The sequence below is a fragment of the Paramormyrops kingsleyae genome, chromosome 2 (assembly GCF_048594095.1).
Source record: "Paramormyrops kingsleyae isolate MSU_618 chromosome 2, PKINGS_0.4, whole genome shotgun sequence".
NCBI lineage: Eukaryota > Metazoa > Chordata > Actinopteri > Osteoglossiformes > Mormyridae > Paramormyrops > Paramormyrops kingsleyae.
In genome coordinates, this window is record NC_132798.1 from 36,330,301 (window position 1) to 36,347,221 (window position 16,921).

The 16,921-nt window shown below is 46.6% G+C and overlaps 1 protein-coding gene across 16 annotated transcripts in view; it reads right to left on the bottom strand.

Moving 5' to 3' along the window:
* Positions 1–16,921, bottom strand: part of LOC111860032 (ankyrin-1) — a 120,243-nt gene that overhangs the window by 36,369 nt on the left and 66,953 nt on the right. For 15 of the 16 annotated variants that reach the window (XM_023843302.2, XM_023843301.2, XM_023843298.2 and 12 more), the window contains 16 exons: positions 11,056–11,154; positions 10,511–10,609; positions 10,008–10,106; positions 8,851–9,036; positions 8,529–8,627; positions 8,227–8,325; positions 7,115–7,213; positions 6,126–6,323; positions 5,059–5,157; positions 4,343–4,441; positions 3,974–4,072; positions 2,178–2,375; positions 1,902–2,000; positions 1,723–1,821; positions 1,010–1,207; positions 476–574 (listed from right to left, as the gene is read on the bottom strand). In XM_023843302.2, coding sequence (XP_023699070.1) covers positions 476–574; positions 1,010–1,207; positions 1,723–1,821; positions 1,902–2,000; positions 2,178–2,375; positions 3,974–4,072; positions 4,343–4,441; positions 5,059–5,157; positions 6,126–6,323; positions 7,115–7,213; positions 8,227–8,325; positions 8,529–8,627; positions 8,851–9,036; positions 10,008–10,106; positions 10,511–10,609; positions 11,056–11,154 — 1,968 coding nt within the window. Of the gene's footprint in view, positions 1–475; positions 575–1,009; positions 1,208–1,722; positions 1,822–1,901; positions 2,001–2,177; positions 2,376–3,973; positions 4,073–4,342; positions 4,442–5,058; positions 5,158–6,125; positions 6,324–7,114; positions 7,214–8,226; positions 8,326–8,528; positions 8,628–8,850; positions 9,037–10,007; positions 10,107–10,510; positions 10,610–11,055; positions 11,155–12,339; positions 12,526–16,921 lie in introns of those variants that run through there. The other variant, XM_023843304.2, reaches the window with a different exon arrangement.

Genomic DNA, 16,921 nt, shown 5'->3' on the forward strand with positions numbered 1-16,921 from the left:
AAAATGTATTCAAAAACTAAAACTCTGAGACTTTTGAGCAGCAAATGAGTTGTATTGTACTGAATAACATTTAAGCATTCTTTTCTCATATCAAATGTTAACCCCTGCCACTCTGATTTTGTGTAATACTATGTAATTTTTTTCTTTGTGTGCTATTTTCAATCTATTTTACTTATATGCAATTTAATAGAAATTTTACCTTTAAATCAGAAGATACTGATTTAAGGTTAATTAAATATGGAAGGGAGATTTGGATTCTGATGGCCAAGAGTAACATTCCCATAATAATTTGTAGCTCACACTTTTAGCTTGACTGACTTTAATTAATACAGCTGGATCACTGCCTGGGCTTCACCTCTGGTTAGTTATCACTCTGAAGTTCTGAAGCCACAGTTGCCCCCCCGGGTTACAGCTCCATGCCCCAGACGGCATCACTAGCCGCTTGCCATCTGCGGCCGAGCAGCGTGGGACTCACCCGTGTGGCCGCGACAACAGAGGCTCCCTGCTTCACCAGGATGTCTGCGATGCCCAAGTGCCCCTCCTGAGCCACCAAGTGCAGTGGGGTGAGTCCACTCTGGGGGATTCATAGGGGGGCGGATCAGGCAGCAAGCTACAGACTCACAGCTCCACATGCTTAATCGACAAAAAGGGGGCAGGATTTTAACCTCGCTTCCCCTATGTCCATCCAGCTTGATGCTCTGCTGGTGTTTCCACCTAAAAAACACCTCAAGTGGGCAGCTTTTGGCTGAAGTGGCCCAGTCCACTAATTCTTTGTCCCTTTTATGAGAAGCTTGCAGTGCCAGCTTCAGCATCTCCAGCAGCCGTTTCTCTCTTCACTCCTCACCAAATTATTTACATAACCCAAATACTTCACACTTCCCAGAGCCTTGCCTGTCATTATGATTCCCTTGCTTAGCCAGCAGAAATCTTTATCCTACAGCTGCACATTCTGCTGGAGCTACTCAGCTTCAGGTTCCTGCAGAGCGGTGTGTCCTTGAAGGACCCTCACCTTGTTGCCCAGGTTGACGTTGGCCTGCTTGGAGATGAGCAAGGAGACCATGTCGGGGCGCCCCCCCTGGGCGGCAAGGTGCAGGGGTGTGACCCCCTGCAGTGATTCAGCGTTGGCTGACGCTCCGTACTGCAGCAGGCTGCTGGCCACCTCCACCTGGTTCTGTTTGGATGCGATGTGCAGGGGAGTGTAGCCATTCTGAAACAGAGTGGCTGGTGTAAGTCCTCCAGCTTCCTTATGGCCTTTAACGATTACTAAAGCCCCATGTCTTCTAGAACGCTAATAAAGTCTATGTTATGAGAATTCTGCAATCAATACATATATCTATTCATGTCAGATGGTTGGTTTGCAAAATGTTTCATTTTGTTTCTTTAATTGTATGTGTACATATGCATATACGTATATTCCACCTTCATTGTGTTTAACACTATATATTTCTTATTCCTAAGATTATACTATTTAAATAATTAATATCACACTTAATATAGGTTTCATATATTTATTCATTGTCTGGATATGTATTTGGATATATATTTCTGTTGGCTTTTTTTTCTGTAGTTTTTTTGGGAAACATCACTTAGGGAGTTATTTATTGCATTTTCTTGTACTTGTCGTGTGCAATAACAATAAAAAAACAATAAAATCCCATCCCATCCCATCCCATCCCATCCCATCCCAATCTGTTCATTGTCCAGGTGCCATGGAGCTCTTACTCGGGCAGCACTGTGTGGGGATCCTCCTTTGCTAACCAGCAGTTTGACCACGTCCAGGTTGTTGTGATGCACAGCCACATGAAGAGGAGTCAGTCCATTCTGAGGAGGAGAGAGGTGCATTTTAGAGGGGTGCACATTCCGGATGCACAGTTCCTGATGTACGGCTGGCGAGCGCTAACCTTCCCTGCCGCGTTGGGGCTGGCTCCTCGCTCCAGTAGCAGCTCTGCTACCTCCACCATGCCATATTTGGACGCCACGTGGAGGGGTGTGAAACCTTTCTGCAAGTGGTTGAGAGAGTGAGGACAGGAAAGATGATCGTCATTAAAAAACAATTAGTGTAAGTATTAGTCTATTTATGAGCAACAGGGTCACTGCAGGAACAGGATGCCCATTCAAAAAGAGGGTCATCACAACATGTGAGTGAGGCCTTCCTGTTCAGGGCCAGCAGTGAACACCTTGGTCATCTTGGTCTGTTGGGCCTCCATATCCAGGAGGATGCTGGCTGTTTGGATGTGGCCCTCGCGGGTGGCGATGTGCAGGGGCGTGTGTCCCGCCGTGGTGCTGGCGTTGGGGTTGGCCTTGTGCTCCAGCAGAAGCTTCACCAGCTCCTTGTGTCCCATGCGGGAGGCGCAGTGCAGGGGAGTCTGGTCGTCCTAAGGAGGGGTATTGTGGCATCATTAGGGAGGGCAAATGGGCAGGGCCATGCTGAATGAATTGCATCATGTGATGCTTTTGTGCCAGTCACTGCTTAGGAATTATACGGACAGGCGGCCTTGGGGTCTTAGTACAGCTCCGTCCTCAGGACCCAGGCCGTTTTACCAAATTTCCCCACAAAAGCACAAACTGCAAGGCAACACTAATATAAACATCACAGGGGCTCCTTTCCTGGAGGTGATTCCAGACAAACGGGGACGGCTGTCAGCTGTAAACTCCCTTTTCACATTAGGGATTCACACCAGATTAGTCATACAGGCAAATGCTCTCACAGCCGTATGCCAAAGCAGAAAGCCGACATTCAGGCTCAGGCCCTCGTTTTAAAAACTGCTGCCCGATTTGTGAAGCTGTCAAAAGGCACAAATATGTGTTGTGGCTATAATTACCAGATTAACAGCACAGGCTGACTCAGAGGTATGCAGGCTGGCTTGGGGGCGGCACTGCAGCCTCCCACCTCACGGGCCCGACTCCCCACAGGCCTCTATGTGTGACGTTTGAATGCTCTCCTCGTGTTTTTGTGGGTTTCCTCCTGTTTCAAAAGCTCTAGGATCACCATGCTACCTCTAGCAGTTACGGAAAACAATTACCAAAAGTATTTCTCCAGTTTTCCATCTTGTAACTACTGTATTCTCAAAAAAAGTACACTCAGCAACTCTTTCTGAGTGTTATCTTTTAAATAAGTTGCCTTATTTAAATCTCAACTCAGCTTGGCTATTCAGCACAAAACCCCCTCTGCTGTGTAAAGTGATCCGTGTTTAATGGGCTAATCTGGGCTGAGCACCACAATGCTGTAACAGGCATTTAAATGCTGTTATCATTGGTGCAAATGCTTCAGCATGACCTACATAGTTTGCATATTGTGTGTTAGAGCTGCCCCACGCCTCTGGGGGGGGGGCTGTGTATGCAGGCCTCTGCCCCCCCGCAATGTCCCCATTCACACACCAGTCAACCAGCATCTCCACAGAGGCAAACATCATTTCACAGGTGCCTTGACACATTTGGATTTGCCCAATTATCACTGTGTAATGGGTAGGGTGGAGGTGGGGGTGGGGGGGTTTGTAAATACCCCAAAAATAGCTGGACTGGCCTCATGTCTCTGTCTTGGCATCAATTCCACCCTCGCCCCCTGCCTTGGGGTGTATTGTGTAGTGTTATTTTCCGGAAGCCTCCAGCCTTTAAAAGCTAGCTGTTGTGTGCGCTGGAGCGACTGGCTCGAGACGGGACACCCATCAGTAGCTGCCCGCTGGACGATGGCCATTTTTGGCACGACGGGGAGGCAGGGATCGGCGTTGGAGCCAGTGATGGATGGTGTCTGGTGTTTGCCGGGAGCCTTTGTAGGCCGGGCGAGTGGCGTTTTGCTGATAAGCGGGAAACATGACGGCGAGGGATCGCAGTCGTGGGGGGGGTGGGGATGGGTAGGTGTCGGCTCATTATTCTGCTGTAAAGTGCTGATGCTGAGAGCAGCCCCTGTGTCTTTTGCCTGGAATGTCTGCCACACCATCCACCCCCCACCCCTCCGGACCTCCTCCCTTCGCACCTTGGCTTTGGCGTCCACCTGCGCTTTGTTCTGGAGCAGGAACTGGGCCACCTCACAGTGGCCGGCCCGCGAGGCCATATGCAGCGGCGTCTCCACTTTCTGTCCACATGCAGGCAGACCGAAGGAGACCGTCAACAAAAGCGTGCATGTTTACAATAAAACTATACACAAAACATGCTGTCCTATTTCATACATTTCACTTTATTTTTTGTGTATATACACACACACACACACACACACACACATATATTTTTAATACATATAAATATGCATTTAAAATGTATAAATATACATTATTATAATTATGATGATCCATGACATATCGGTGTGTAATTTGGTGACAAAGGCTCGGGCGGGGGGGGGGCTCACCACGTTAGAGGCGTTGGGCGAAGCACCTTTCTGGAGCAGAATCTTGACGATGTTCAGGTGTCCCATGAAGGAGGCCACGTGCAGTGGGGTCAGGCCCGACTGGAATCACACACACACGCATGCTCAGTCCACGTATTCATATCTTTGTGGGGACTCTCCTTTCATTTCTATCTTCATAACCCTAATCACAACAATGACAGCTTTAACCCCTACCCAGCCCTAACCTTGACCAACCTAACTAACCAAATAGAATACAAGACTTATGGCATTATTAGTTTTTTGATTGCAGTCGCAATTGAGTTTCCCCTTGTGGGGACCCAAAAGGTGGTCCCCACAACATCAAAATAACAGGTTTTTATCACATTGTGGGGACATTTAGTCCACAAAGTGTAATACATGCATGCGTACACATAGTGAAATTGGCTGGGGTCTTGATAAATTGATGCCTATTCAGTTAATTCCCCCACATAATTTGGACACATAATGTAATATAATATATATATGATGATGACCACACACACACACACACACACACACACACAGAGCTCCCTTTAAAAGTCACTGGAGTGTCAGACAGTCACATGCCTCTCCTCTGACCCAGATCTGACACTAGGGGGCAGAGTCAGGTCATTCATCCATCACACTGGTCCCCAACAGGCCGCACCTCTGTCACACCCCATGTATCCGGGTGCTTCCTCCATTACAGCCTCACTCACCTCTGTCACCGCCTCCAGAGAGGCCGAGTGCTTCAGCAGCAGGTCCATCACACGGATGTGGTTCTTCTTGCACGCTATGTGCAGCGGAGTGAACCCGTTCTGGGGGGTAGGCACATGAAAATAGACTAACCCTCATGGCACACTGGACCTCCTGTGCAATATATACCTGTGACCAGCAGGGGGCAGTAAGCCCAGTGCAGAGTGGAGATGACCCACAGAGGGAGCCAGAGAGTCAGAAAATGATTATTACCAACAGTCATGTACAGATTGGTATGGGATGAGAATTAATCCATTAACAGCAGCGCTTGGATGGATTAGTACTGGCACCACAGCAGCTCAGTTTGTGTAACATTCTTGTCTGTTGCTATGGTGAACAGGTCCACATGGACAGGAGACTATATTAGCACCCCTGGGATGCATCCAGATCGGGAAGCAGGGAAAACAACCAAGACAGTGTAACGAAGGACAGGATGGAGGGAAAACTGAGAGAAGGGGAAAGGAGCTTCTGCCTGACATTGCTCTGGCACCAATGAGGACGCCTTTACATCTTAAGCAATTAATAATGGATTACCGGTGTGTGGGAAAGATGTCCCCTGACTTCACACGACCCCCAAAACATACACATCCTCCCCCATCTCACGATACATGAGAAAGATGTATGGATGTGTAAATAAGGAGGAGGCAGAATATCATGCCATACGTACCAAACAACAAGCTAACCCACAGCAGAGTCCATGGACAAACATGTGTGCTTATTGCTTACGATTACTTAGAGCCACTAGGGGGAGGAATCATTTCTGGATTCCTTAAATCCCCCTGGGGGGCAGATATTAAACAAGTAGAGTGATAATAACCCACTTGCCAGTTTCTTCATTAAATTCAATGCTAATTAACAGCTAGGTGCTTAAAACACTCTGGGGCAGTCAGAGATCACCCATCAAGATAAGAAGGAACACACCAAAATCCAAGGTCATTTGTCCGCTCTGATTGTTTATAATACATTTGATGATTGTCTGTTTTGGGATGTGTGTGTTTCCTACTCAGGCAGTTAGGGGGCACCAACTGACCAGGGCTCGGGCGTTGGCTTTGGCTCCTTTGTCCAGCAGCACCTTGGCCATGCTGTGGTGGCCACAGTGGGCCGCCACGTGCAGGGGGGTCAGGTGGTCCAGCGTGATGTCGTCGATCTCGGCGTTGTACTGCAGCAGCTGCCGCACACAGTCCATGTGGTTCCCCTGGGCAGCCATGTGGATGGGGGACAGGCCATTCTGCAAGGGGAGGCAGGCGGTGACACGTGTCAGGAAATAAGGGCCAGATACTCCCCCCCACTGCATCCCAGCCTAAAGTTTTGAACAGACAGACAGTGACAAATTACAGCGCAAGCACTTTTCCCAGGGTGAGTCATGCCTCCCTAAACTCTCGTCTGAGGGACAGGGAATGCAGCTAATGTCACAGCACTGGTTCAGAAGGTGTTAAGGTGCAGCACACCTGTCTCTGGTGGGGGGGTCACAGGCAGCTGCTAAGGCAGGCTGTCGTACCCCTGCTGAGGGCAACTTATTTAAATAGGTGTAAGTGGGTTGCAGGTGGCATAAGCTAGGGACTTGAAGATTTCATGGGCCCTTAAATATTAAAACAGTTCTGAGAGTTTCTCTGGGAAATGATAGTCTGAAAACATACTTGGAGAAATTTAGCTTCATCATCATCATCATCATCATCATCAAAAATGCTCCTTAAGTTAATGGAAAACGGACATATGGATAGATGAATGGAAATGTGTCTGCACTTAGCACTTGGGGTTATTTTGTTTATTTTTAGACAATGCGTTCAGCCTGTTTTCTTTGCAAAAAGCATTTTTCTTTTCCTTGGCAATGTGAATCATTCATCATGCTAACGAGGGTGACTGAAATAGAAATACGATGGCGGAGAGAGAGAGACGGAGGGAGCGGGATAAAAGAAACATCAGTGCAGGGAAATGGTGACTGTTGGAAGGTTTTTGGAAACTTCCGGAGCTAAGGCTAAATGCAGTGCCAAACTGCATTCCTGCCCCTTAGGGACCCACCTTGGTTTTAGCTTGCATGGGGGCTCCGTAGTCCAGCAGGATTTCGATGACTCGCACGTGTCCATTACGCGCTGCACAGTGCAGAGGTGTCAACTCGTCCTTTTTTGAGGGAAACAAGAAGAACTGGCTCGTTAGGTTTCTCACAGCTCTGGGGCTTATCTCTTAAAGGACTGTTAAAACATCAGCGGTAACGTGTCAGCGCTAAGCGTGTCTTTTGTATATGTGTCCAGCCGTGATTCTGTTTGTGTTTGCTGCATTAGTCACTGGTTTACCCGTCATTGGACTATCTGTGTTAAGGTAACACTCATTACTATAACAGTCATAAGCATAACAGTAATAAGAGAAACAACTGTTACTGTAACAGTCACTGCGATGTAACACTCATCAGTGTGACTGGCAATGTTATCACGCTTTAGTGAGACTGTGGTAAGAGTAGCACCCATCAGAGTGACTTTGCCAAAGGTAACACTCATAAGCGCGAGAGTCATCAGTGTAACAGTCGTCAGGATAATAGTGATCAGTGTAGCAGTCATAAAGATGCAACATTCATCAGTGTAACAGTCGTCAGGATAATAGTGATCACTGTAGCAGTCATAAAGATGTAACATTCATCAGTGTAACAGGCATCAGGATAATAGTGATCAGTGTAGCAGTCATAAAGATGCAACATTCATCAGTGTAACAGTCGTCAAGATAATAATGATCAGTGTAGCAGTCATAAAGATGTAACATTCATCAGTGTAACAGGCATCAGGATAATAGTGATCAGTGTAGCAGTCATAAAGATGCAACATTCATCAGTGTAACAGTCGTCAGGATAATAATGATCAGTGTAGCAGTCATAAAGATGTAACATTCATCAGTGTAACAGGCATCAGGATAATAGTGATCAGTGTAGTAGTCATAAAGATGTAACATTCATCAGTGTAACAGTCGTCAGGATAATAGTGATCAGTGTACTGTAGCAGTCATAAAGATGTAACATTCATCAGTGTAATAGTCATAATAGCTACAGTAACAGTGTAATTTGTAGAATACTGCATCAATCCTTGTCCTTATTATAAGCCGCTTTATCATTAGCACGGGGGCTGGTGCTGCATGGAGTTGTGTACCTTGGTCTTGGCATCTATCTGTGCCCCTCTGTCCAGGAGCAGTCTGACCATGATCACGTTCCCCCTTCTTGATGCGATGTGCAGGGGCGTGATGCCATTCTGGGAAACAGAGAGCGAAACACACACACAAAAAGCAGACAGGACTTTAGTTCTTCCGCTCTTCTTATGAAGATGGCAATGAAAGCAATCAAAGCCTTTCCACAGCCTGAGGGGGCTACAGGGCAGAGGGGCAGGAATGGGGCAGGAATGGGGCAGAAATGGGGCAGGAATGGGGCAGGAATGGGGCAGGGGTCAGACTGTACCTTGGGGGTGAAATTCACGTCGGCCCCTCTATTGAGGAGCAGCTGGGCCACATTGAGATTCTCGTAGTGAGCGGCGATATGCAGAGGGGTGAAGCCCGTCTGTGTGGTGGGGGGTGGACAGAAATTTTTATAACAAGCAACATGGTCTTCATTGATTGATGATTGCTGCAGGGTAACAGTTAAGCTTTAACACTAGTTTAATTATAGTAAGCACACTGATAGTGGCGTTAAACATGGACGTCGAAGGAGGAGAGCAAAGGATGTGATAAACAGAAACACAAGCACCTCCCAAATTTCTCCCCAGACATCCAGCCCCCAGTACCTTGCTCAGGACGTCCGCGTTGGGGTCGTTCTGCAGCAGCACGGCAGCGGTGCGAGTGTCGTCGTTGCGGGCGGCGATGTGCAGTGCAGGAAGGCGTACCTTGCCCTTGGTGCCATAGCTGATGAGCAGGGCCACTACATTCTCGTGCCCCTGCTGCAGCGCCACCGCCAGCGGGGTGAAGCCGTCCTGCCGATTGGACAGCCGGGCGCCACGGATACAATGGGAGACAGAGTGCGATCATTAAAGCCCAAGCAGCCGGGCACTTTAATGAGCACAACTGTTATTGCACTGGATTGGATTTGCTGCTGATTTATTTGTTTCTGTCATTGGTTTGTTTGTGGGCCTGATTATTCATGCAGTGATGGGAGCTCCTGCAACAGAACAATCTGGGATCTGTTTGCGTTGTTAAGTGGTGACTGCACAGTCTTTCAGGTAAAATTTTTAGCTAAATACCAGTAACTCTCTAAAGCAAAGCCCATTGTTATGTGATTACTAATTTCCTATTGTTTGTACTGAATATTTAAATCTATCCCTCCACCTTCCTTTTTGATCACAGGATTGACAGGACATCCACTAAGGTTGTTTTTAAATCAGTTGGATGGTTTTCAGTAGTCTTCCTCACAATAAGCAATCCAGTCCCAGCTAGGAGCTGTCACATGCCTTCCAAAGAAATATACATATAAATTGTTATAAGATTTTTGCAGCAAATTGGTTTGTGCAGCAAATTATCAGTCGACTGACTGACTGATGTAGTGTGGAGTTTGAATTTTTTCCCGTGTTTGGTAAGCATGTCGTTGTGTATTTGAGCTGGAAATGGATCGAGAATAATTAGCAGGTCTGAGAAATATGGTATAAAATGTGACACTATTTCTGATGTAAGTGCTCCGGAATATTCTGCTGTGTTTGCCGGCATTTGTACATGACGACGGGCAGTATGAGGTATGGACAGCGTGTCTGACTGTATTTTACAGTGTGTAAAGGCCGTGTTTGTAAGCTCCTCGTCACCTGCTGCCTTTAGGGTTAACGGCTGAGACACAGTCTGGCAGGTTTGATAAAGTGCATGCTGAAATGCGTTAGTGTGATATGAAAAATGCCGACATGCGATTTCAGGCCAGGCTGCAAGCGGCTGGCAGGCCTCGTGGTCCCGTGGGCTTCACCTCAGTGGGGATGCTCTGATTGGCCCCGTTCTCCAGAAGGAACTTGACCACCTCCAGGTGGTTCTCCTGGGCGGCCATGTAGAGTGGAGTGAAGCCCTTCTGCAAGGGACAGATGGACACAGACACACATAAGCATGTAACGTTTTCATTTCTGGGTTCTTCCTGGCACTGGCCTGAGGCTCATAATCATTTCTAAAAACAGCCCCAGAAAAAGTCAGAAGCAGATATGATACAATAGGTTCCTCTCTGCCTGAACAAATAAGGTGATGATGTAATATAAGGTGTTTCCACAAGGAGTTTCCAGCATTGTGGGGATATTTCACACATTATGCTCAGTTGTATTTGTCACATACCATTGTAATATGAAAATTAAAACTCATTATAACATGCTACTCACACTCCACAATCCTGGAACACCAAGTAAGTGCCAAAAGAACGAGCAGAACCCTTTCGGAACGTCATGAAACCACCTTGAACCGAATGTATTGTGGGATGCTGCTCACCTGTGATTGGGCGTTGACATTCGCCCCATAATTCACCAGTTCTGTTACCACCTGCTCCTGGCCTGCTAGCGAGGCTATGTGTAGAGCAGTGTTTCCTTTCTGTGGGTACAGGGGGTCCCAGGTAAACATGGAGGAGTGAGGGTAAAAGCAGTGTTTCAGTAAAGACTGCATAACTTTGTCCTACTATTACTTAAAAATGTGTCAAATGTGTGATACTTCAAATTGTGTATTATTTATTTTTATTTGGTGATCAGTGGTCATTGTTGACACACCACAGCACACAGTGCACAACAATGAAATGTGTCCTCTGCATTTAACCCATATGTGACATCGTGACATAGCAGGGGGCAGCTAATTCAGCACCCGGGGAGCAGTGCTTGGGGGCGGTACCTTGCTCAGGGTACCTCAGTGGTGCTTTGCTGGTCAGGGATTCGAACCAGGAATCTTTCAACTACAAGTGTGTTTCCCTAACCATTGTGCATAGCTGGAATTATTGGCTATCTGAGTGGAGCTGTGTAGTCTGTGAGAAGGAGTGTGGTGTGCACCTTGGTGGTGGTCTCCAGCACGATGCCGTTGTGCAGCAGCTCCAGGACCATCTTGACATGACCCTCTTTGGAGGCCAAATGCAGCCCGTTGAGCCCATTCTGAGGGAGGAGAGAGAACAGAGCGGACTTCACGCTGGACTGGTTCCTCCAACAGACACGCAGGAACACATTCCTCACAGCATGGATGCTCAGCACCCGTGTGACAACACGTTTGAGCATCTCCCGTGTGACATCACAGTGAGACTCATCTCCAGCACATTCACACAGTCACATTACAGACATTACATTCATCAAACTTAAATAAAAACAAACCCTACATTCATCCCACATTTATTTCAGTATTACGTCTGGAGGAAAGCCACTCAAACACGAGGGCAGGACTGGAACCCACATCCTAAACAGTGTTAGGCAGCAGTGTTACTCACTGAGCCACTGTGGTTTACGTAAATCCTTTTTCCACCTCATATATATCACACACAGGAACAGGCACAGACACCCAACAAAAAGACCCAAAGATCCAAACCTAGAACTTAAGCTGAAGGACCAAACTCAAGAACCACGAGTCCCATCAGGCCAAGGGTGAAAGGTAAAAAGTGAGACATGGAGACAGATCACGTGATTGACGGAGGGAGGGGAGCCTCGGCCCTCTGGCGTGGTGCCTCTCCCTGCGGGGCGAGTGGGGGGGCAGCCTCGTCCCGGGAGCAGCATGTTCCGCTGCGACAGATCAGCCGAGCGTGGATAGCAGGCATTGTGCCACCTGTGCGCTGATGCCTGACCGTGACGGTGCCCTCCCTGTCTAAACTACCATTCCGTCATTAGCTCTCAGCAAAGCACTCCCCCACTCAGGTCCTGCCGCCAACATTGGTGCTCAGATGTTACTTTTCCAAGTTATTTGGAGTTTGACAGCCTCTCACAGAAAATCGTTCAGTGCATGGCTAACAATTCCAGGATATTTTATGGGAGAAATTCTGTGGGTGTTTCTATTAGAGGAACCATGGCAGGGCACCTCTTGGGACTGCAGCCAATTCCATTCCATCTTTCTGACTTCTTAACCAGTTATCTACCTGTCACCTGCTCCAACACAAGGTAAACACACTCACACACACACTCACAGTGAAACACAGACAGAGACACACACTCACACTCACACACACACTCACAGTGAAACACAGACAGAGACACACACACACATACTCACAGTGAAACACAGAGACACACACACACACACACACTCACACACACACTCAGAGTGAAACACAGACAGAGATACACACACGCACGCACAGCCTGATTTATCCCAGCCTACTCTTCTGACAGCTTGGCATTGCCAGCATTCGTGGGGGTGCCAACAAGGAAGATGATGTCAACAAAACTGGTGGCAATGGCAAGGAAGAGGATGAGGAAGGAGGGATGGCACAACCCACAGGCTCTGGGATGGAAAGAATACGAGCAGTGTGGGATAGGTCTGACCTCACACAGCCTTCCTCTAAACCTACAGGACATGTGAGGTTGGACCTTTCCCACAGCACTGATATTCTGCTCAGTCTGGAGAGCACGGCACACCATCACACTGCTGCAGGAGAAGAGTGGAGGGAGCGGGGGACGGAGAGGGGGACAACAAAAGGGAGAGTAAGGTGGAGGTACATTATGATGGAGACACAACATTATGGGAGAACACAGGATGGAGATATAACATGATGAAGGCTTAACATAATGGAGGTACAACATGATGGAGACACATGATGGAGGTACAAAATGATGGAGACACATTACTGTGGAAGAACAAATGAGAGATAAAACATTATGGGAGTACAACACATTGGAGGCATAACATAATGGAGGTACAACATGATGGAGATATAATATTATGGAAGAACACATAATGAAGATACAATATAATGGAGGTATAACAGACTCAAAGATCATTCATAGAAAGAAGAATTACAGCTACTGTATGTGTCACTCACCAACCTCTACCTAACCACCTTCCCCCACTATAACAGACCTGTACTAGGGTGACCAGACAATCCATGTCAGGGAGGACACTTTGAGCTACTTCGGGTTTTATAAACTACTTTCTAATTGAAAGGCTCCTGTGCTCGGCTAAATAGTTTAGCTCTTCTTGTGCTTTGACTGGTTTGTTTCCTTGACTGAAAGACTCATCCAGCTATTTCACATTAGTATTAGTGACACATGCATGATTATAGGAGACTGACCAATCTGCACACAGCAAGAGCTGAGTGCTCAAGTGAAATCCAGGTCCATTTAATTGAAATGGTAATTTACAATTCCTGTCCTAGCTCAGAGTGTCCTCCCTGACATGGATTATCTGGTCACCCTACCTGTACCCAACCACCTTCCCCCACTATAACAGACCTGTACCCAACCACCTTCCCCCACTATAACAGACCGGTACCTAACCGCCTTCCCCCACTATAACAGACCTGTACCCAACCGCCTTCCCCCACTATAACAGACCTGTACCTAACCGCCTTCCCCCACTATAACAGACCTGTACCTAACCACCTTCCTCCACTATAACAGACCGGTACCTAACCGCCTTCCCCCACTATAACAGACCGGTACCTAACCGCCTTCCCCCACTATAACAGACCTGTACCCAACCGCCTTCCCCCACTATAACAGACCTGTACCTAACCGCCTTCCCCCACTATAACAGACCTGTACCTAACCACCTTCCCCCACTATAACAGACCTGTACCCAATCACCTTCCCCCACTATAACAGACCTGTACCTAACCACCTTTCCCCACTATAACAGACCTGTACCAAAAAATTGTTTCCAAACCGCCCATTTTACATAAAAAAAAAATCATCAATGAACTCGAAAAAAAAAATTATTTTTAAATTAAAACGCCAATTCATTTTCTGATAATGCAGTTTATCACAGTATGTTACTGAATTTTGAATTGGGCATGTTTATGCATTATTAACAAATTGCAGCTATTTTTGTTACTTAAGCTGTCCACAAGGTGTCACTCTATACCACACCACATCTCTTGCAGCAAAATAGCATACTACACACACTGATAATCTCACTCCATTCTGTCCCTTAATGCACCAGGTTCATGCTTCTTTAGGAAAAAAAAAAGAAAAACCTTGCACCCTACAAATGACTGCAGCTGACCTATCAAAGCACATCTCTCTTCACAAGCGGCTAGTGAGTAGAGATAAAATCCACTATTCTCTCTATACCATCCATGGTTAAGTGATCAATTGAGGACTTCATGCATCTTCATTAATTTCCTGTGTTTGCTCATGAAAGTCACAAAACTGTGCAGACATGCAATGTGGGTTTCAAATGAAAAGAATGTTTAAATACAATACTGTAGGGATCTGATGTCCCTCCCCCCAGCACAGAGATGACATGATTATCCCCCAGTTTTCACTAATATAGAATACTGACAGGCATTACAGGGAGCAAAGAGTCTCCTTGGGGTCTATTTTTTTGTCGGAAGCATTTGTGACAGGTTCTGCGAGGGGAAGCAGACATTGGTCACTGCCCTGATTCGGCCTGCGGTATCACACATGCTGTTATAACTATCAGCACCATCGCAGGGAGCTGGAGCTGGGGCCTAATTCCATGACTCTCCCAGCAGCCTGAAAATCACATGAAGCAGCTTCACGAACTGGAGAGCAGGTGTAACGAACTGGAGAGCTCAGCTTTTTACTGGGAGCTGCTGGTCACTAATCTGTGTACGTCTGAATCCTGCGGAAAAGCCTTCTAGCAGATTCCCCCAGTTAAAAAGCAGCCCTCAGCTCTCCACTTCATCCTGGCACAATACTGTAGGGATCTACAAACTCAATTCAAGTCCCCCCAAAGGATGCTCTGAAAGGATGGCGAGACTGGCAACAGAACAAACTGTGGGAGGGGCCTTCCCGTCCCCCATAGATGGAGGGGAGCACTCAAAGGTAAGCTATAGGGGGGGCAGCAAAGAGATAGAACTGTATAGAAATGCGGACAAGCACCAGCAGAACCAATGATACATGGACATACAAAGTACAGGGATGCACTGATACAATCCTCAAAGACACACTAAGAGGCAAGCACAGAAACAGGCACTTACACACCGAAACACAGAGGCAGGTTACGCACTTACAGCTAAAGAGATCAGCAATCGAAGCACAGATACCATAACAGCACATATCATTGCCAATACTGCATGATTTATTTAGAGGGAATATAAAAGTAACATCATATTTTGGCTATTCCACTGCACGCATCTCACCCCGCCTCTCTGGTGTTACTCAAAAACCCCGTTTCTGAGCCTTGGTGATAAGGCCGGCAAGGTCCACTCCCGAGTCAGCCCCAAATATACACCCTGTCATCCAGGGTGCGCGTGTGTGTCTTTTAAAATTTTTAAATGTGTTTCCAAGTATACTCTTGCTCACATATTGCGCACATCTCCCATATAATTTGTGTGAACTTAAACATGTTTGTGAGGGAGTTCTGTACTATAAGTGTCCGTTGGCGCATCCCTAAGCAGCCTACGTGCCCGTTGCTCTATCGCAAGTGCAGAGACCAACGCTCGCGCGCAGATAACAGCGCGAGCTGGTGACGACATCACAGCGAGACTCTCTTCCACACCCTGCTGCTGTTTCTATCTTAAAACCGTTTTGGCTAGCCCTTTAAAGTCATAAAAAACTTTAACTCATTCATTCTGTTGAAACCCTTTACAAAGTAAGTGATCCGTTCCTGAAGTCCTTACGTTAGTCAGATTTTTCCTAAGTCAGATTTACCTTCCCATACCTTTCAAGACAGATAAGGACACAAAAAAACACATAAGAAAAAAAAACTATAAATACGTACTAAAGAACAAATGAAAGGATAAAATGCAAATTTACTTACAGGCGTATGTCGCCTTTTCCCTTTAGCCCGTCCGTAAACTATCGTAAATATTTCTGTCGGCTTTACTTAAGAGCTGCATGTACTGTACAGCCGTGGTCAAAGGTTTTGAAAATGACACAAATCTTTATTTTCACAAAGTCTGCTGCCTTAGTTTTTATGAGGGTAATTTACATATACTCTAGAATGTTATGAAGAGTGATCAGATGAATTGCAATTAATTGACAAGTCAATCTTTGCAATGACAATGAACACAATTCCAAAAAACCCCCATTTGAACTACATTTCAGCCCTGCCACAAAAGGACCTGCTGACATAATTTCAGTGATTCTCTCAACACAGGTGAGAGTGTTGATGAGGACAAGACTGGAGATCACTCTGTCATTCTGATAGAGTTAGAATAGCAGACTGGATGCTTTAAAAGGAGGGTGGTGCTTGAAATCATTGTTCTTCCTCTGTTAACCATGGTTACCTGCAAGGAAACATGTGCAGTCATCATTGCTTTGCACAAAAAGGGCTTCACAGGCAAGGATATTGCTGCTAGTAAGATTACACCTAAATCAATCATTTATCGGACCATCAAGAATTTCAAGGAGAGAAGTTCGATTGTCGTGAAAAAGGCTTTAGGGTTCCCAAGAAAGTCCAGCAAGCGCCAGGATCATCTCCTAAAGTTAATTCAGCTGCAGGATTGGGGCACCAGCAGTGCAGAGCTTTCTCAGGAATGGCAGCAGGCAGGTGTGAGTGCATCTGCACACAGAGTGAGGCGAAGATTTTTGGAGGATGGTCTGGTGTCAAGAAGGGCAGCAAAGAAACCACGTCTCTCCAAGAAAAACATCAGGGACAGACTGATATTCTGCAAAAGGTACAGGGATTGGACTGCTGAGGACTGGGGTAAAGTCATTTTCTCTGATGAATCCCCTTTCCAATTGTTTGGGGCATCTGGAAAAAAGATTGTTCGGAGACGAAAAGGTGAGAGCTACCATCAGTCCTGTGTCATGC